General features: G+C 46.1%; 1 protein-coding gene across 1 annotated transcript; it reads right to left on the bottom strand.

Annotated features, from left to right (window-relative positions):
- Positions 1-1,617: 1,617 nt before the first annotated feature.
- On the bottom strand, positions 1,618-4,331 carry cdkn1cb (cyclin dependent kinase inhibitor 1Cb). Its single transcript, XM_086007625.1, has 3 exons — positions 3,530-4,331; positions 2,985-3,127; positions 1,618-2,339 (listed from the first exon to the last, which is right to left on the bottom strand). Exons 1-2 carry the CDS (start codon positions 4,038-4,040, stop codon positions 3,021-3,023), a joined length of 618 nt encoding a protein of 205 aa, XP_085863751.1. The 5' UTR covers positions 4,041-4,331; the 3' UTR covers positions 1,618-2,339; positions 2,985-3,020.
- Between the last annotated feature and the right edge of the window lie 244 nt (positions 4,332-4,575).

Below are 4,575 nucleotides of genomic sequence, written 5' to 3'. Positions count from 1 at the left end.
GTCTCTCAATCGTTCAATGAGGAGACGAGCGATAATTCTGTCATTCAATTTCAGTAATATTGAAGTTGACGAGTCGTTTATTATTTGGGTATCGATTTCCATTCTGATGCTGTCTGACCTGCTGACTGTTTTCCAGCATTTTCTGGGTTTTTTCAATTTCAGATTGCCTGTCTCCACCGTATGTTGCTTTTGTTTTCCCATTCTGATATCATTGTGTTTTGGGGCGTCAATCTGTGGTTAAACTTCTGACTACATTCCTCCTTGCATTTTTGACAGTGAAATGCTGACATTGGAAGGCGGCGTTAGGCAAGAAATACGAACCTCAGGGCTGGCGATTTACAGAACTGCACCACTCTTCGAATTTGCACTTTCTGTTTCACAGATTCACAAAGTCAATCACAGCGCGAACGGGGAAACACTAAAATCTGCAGATCGCAGCCGTCAGATGTGTTTATTCATTTTTTTTTAATGCAGCTCTTGATAACAGAATCAGCCAGTCTCATGTATGTTTCCATTCCCTCGCTCTGTGCACGATTCCCGCCGAAGGCGGACAAGAATGAGTCGAAAACCAGAAATCAAGAGGCTGACTGCAATCCCCGCTATGTAATACACGGTTAAAAGTGTGAAGCCCCTTTCTGTGCCTGGAGGCTGAAGAGTTTAAAACATTTTGAGTAGTTTGAAGTCTCCCTTCTCCCTAGCACCCATAAAAAAAGAAATCATGGCTTCCAGGTGATGAGCGTGTGTCGGACTGAACATTGGCTGATGAAAGCCAATCTGTTATTTTGTACTAATGGCAACTGGGCATAAAATAACCCCTCCCCCTCAACACACCGCTCAGAAAGAAAAAAAAGTCGGTTGTAATTTTAAAAGGACTGAATTTTGTCACTATTTGCCCCATTTAAAAAGCGCATTGGACGGAATTCGAATGTTATTTCCTTCGTTGACAGTTCGCGAATTACATTAAAATGAATAACTTACTGCGGGGCATTCTCTCCAAGACACATGTTTCTTAACTAACCCACTGCGGGACAATAGAAGCGCTGCCTTCCTGATTCGAGGAAGAGAAAGTTACACACAGGCCATCAATCTCAAAGACTCACCCTTCCCCCCCTCCTCTGTACGTTTTATTGTTGAGGAATTAAATGGAGAAGGCGGGAATTCGGCCAGCTTTTACCTCGTAGCGAATAGCAGCAGGTGTTTGAACGAAGTCAACGCAAATTTAATGTGAAGATTGGTGAATCACTGATGGCCTGGCGTGTGATCCGCGAGTCACCCGGGCTGCGTTGGTGGTGTAGGGAAGCTCCTTCTAGTATTTTGTCATGTTTCTCGAGATGTAGCGGAGTTCATTTGGGGATCCAACTAAGACTGCACAGTCATTCCAACGGGAGGCTCGAGAACAACTTTTGTAACAGAGTACCCAAAGTGGTAACTCAGGGCCATAAATACCTCAACATACAACCAGAGTGCACCCACCATCCACGGAGGCAATGGAGAGTTGGAAAGTGGTTTGGGATGTTTCAAGTTTACACACACACACACACACACAACTATGCACGGCTTAAACGTGTCATAGACCATTCAGAATCAAGATAGAAGAAGGTAGACGAGACTCAGAACTTTATATAATTAAACTGTATTCATTTATTCAGCTGAAGTGTTTTTTTTTGTCTTTCCAAATTTTACCCACACACAAAAGTGGCAGTGGTACATGAACGGCTCAGAAACAAAAAAATGGGACCCTATGCTCACCTTCAAGTATACTAAACATTTTTAGCTACAAACAGGATGTGAACGCAAGACACACAAACTAAAAAAATAAAAACATATTTACACATTTTGTAAATAAAGCAAGTCAAGAGTGCCCTTTCGTCCCACAACAAAGGGAGCTTATCGGGTGCCACCACTGATCAAAACCATTCTTAACATAAATAGGAAATATAAGTTAGTATAAGCTTTTGTATTTTACAAATATACATCTCGAGTTGTACTGAGAGATATTATCAGCAGAGCACTATTTAGAACTTATTTTTCCCCGTAATATATTCATTGTCAAGCATTACACTTTTGGCCAGTGTAGATGCACAATGCTAGGTTTAAATGGCACGCTGTGCTGTGCTCCTTAACACTGCTGCAGTGGCACTCCCACCACTGGGGGTTGGTTTGCTACATTTACTGTATATTCATTCCATATATCCGAAAGACGGTCAATCTTTCGCTCTTCTGAATTTCGGGTCAGTGTCCTCTCTTTCTCTTTTGCTCAGTCTTAGGAACAGTCAAGATGTTGATCGTCGCTGTCAGCCACTGCTTTCATTAACCAAAAAAGAGTGGAGTGCAAATATCTACAAGATTGAGGGGAGAGGAAAAGAACACAGTTAGTGCCCGGACCTTGAAGCAAACAATTGTATTTGTTAATGACATTACTAAATCCGATCTACCCAACAGTGGTGAGTCAGCTCAATCTCACCGCACCGTGACGTCGACACGGACTCCACCACCCCACCCCCACGGCTGACGTCACCGTGTCCCGGGAGATGTTAAAAGACTTTACAGCAACTTCAAAAAAAGTAGTTTGTAAAATTCTGAATATGTCACGGATTGTGACTCAGGTTGCAAATTAAAAAGTCAGAACCTAATTCGCAGGTCATTGCCATGTTGGTAACTTGCTGCTAACCCCACTTTAATCTCCCCACCTCACCCTACAATTGTACATTTACAGCAGTGACCAAGATCTCAAAACTAGTTTAAAAAAAAGATGCCGATGATTTGAGTGTTTCAGCCGCTAAAATGCTCGGTTACTGCAGTTCACAAAATACTAATCAAAGTCACGGGACAATGACAGCTCTAACCTCGCCCCAAAACCCTGACGTAAAAGACTGAGCGAGTTGTTTACTACTGGCTACTACGAGCCATTTCTCATGCACGACTCGGCCGTTGTTTTTCTCCCAATTCATGATTTCCAGTTGTTTAACACGCGATCTACTCACTTTTGTTTTGTCCTTCTTCGTTTTCCCCCTTCCTCTTTATCGTATTCTCTTGCGTGCAGTCTGTTCTCCCGGCACCACAGACAGAGACCCATTCTCACTGGAAACTTTAGATCCGATCGTCTTCTTTCGCTTGGCGAAGAAATCTATTCACAATTTAAAAAAACACGTTTAACTCTTTCATCATCAGATTTCTCCAACCCCCATCTAAATTACATTATTGAAAGAAATAATAAATCTATCTAAAAGGGATACACATTCAATACTTTACAAAGCAAAATTAAAACTGTAAAATGTTAGGAAGAGATGATACATTCTCTAACAAACAGTGGAATTAGATTGTAAGCGGAGGTCTCTTGTTTTGTCTTCAAGGTAGAAACTTGCTGTGCAAGCATTTCTCAGAGAGATCGCTACTACGCTACACCAAAGCATTTCGCCTTCCAGCCCTTCAATAACAACCATCAGAAGAGACTGCAATCGCAACCCATCTCAAGCCAAGAAAGAACATTTAAAAAAAGGTTCATAATAAAAGAGCACAGGCTCCTCACCTGTGATGTACGCCGTGGAGTCCCTTTTCCGAATGCACGACGGTCTGCCTGGTTTAATTCCTGAGTGCAAGTTATCCGATCGGTTTTCTTGGTTAGTCTCCGTGCTTTCCAGCCCCAACAACCGGTTGACGACCTCGGGCGAATCCCTGCTGTCCAGGCCGACGGAACCGCTGCTGTCGGTGTCCGAGTTACAGGGTTCGTCAGCCTGGCAGTGCAGTCGGACCTTTCCCCTCTGGACGCTCTCCCGGTAGAAAGCGGGCGCGTCGTCGCCTTCTTCCCACTCGTACTCCCCTCCTTCCAGCGGCGTGTCCGTCGCGAAGTTGAAATTCCACTTCCGCCGGTCCCTCTCGCCGATCTCCCGTAGTTTGCTCTTAGTCTCCCGGCGCAGCTCTTCGTGGTCGATGGGCCCGAAGAGGCTCCTGCAGACGGCCGTCCGGGCGTGGAGAGGGTAGGTTCTCCTGGCCGCCATCCTCTCCAGGCACCCGCTGGAGAGCTGCTGCACGCTGGACATAGCGGGCGCTTCAATCCCCAGAGAGGCGAGCGGAGCAAAATGCAGAACCAACCGGGGAGGGAGGAGACTCCTTCTGCAAACAGTAGGGAGTGCTAATAATTGAATACAACAAGAAGCACAGCCCTGGGGCAGAATTTTTTTTATCTCTATATAAAAGGGAGGAGGAGGCTGCTGATGCTCCGACTGCTACGGTGCCGCGTTTGCGATGTTTGTCCCGGGCACCTCCTCGATGCTTTTTAACCAGCCAAGCTCTTCGCCAGCCCGGGAGGGTTGGACGCCAGCGTCCTGAGGTCCCGCCCTCTACCTCCCGATTGGCCGATATCCTCATTCACCTCGCTCTGCGCCGCCCCATCTCCGTCTTCCCGATTGGCTCCCGGCCTGACACCTCCGCCTCTGATTGGTCCGAAGACCCGTCAATCATGTTAACTGGCAGGGGAGCGATGGGGCGGGGCGGGGGCGCCTGCTTGATTGGCAGCCGCGCGCTCTCTTTGTTTACGCCAGGGTCTACTACAGCAGAGCAAAGACTTGCTGAGTG

The sequence above is a fragment of the Somniosus microcephalus genome, chromosome 15, assembly GCF_052327205.1.
Source record: "Somniosus microcephalus isolate GS21.2 chromosome 15, FLI_Smic_1.0, whole genome shotgun sequence".
NCBI lineage: Eukaryota > Metazoa > Chordata > Chondrichthyes > Squaliformes > Somniosidae > Somniosus > Somniosus microcephalus.
This window is presented reverse-complemented; position numbering and strand designations above follow the sequence as displayed.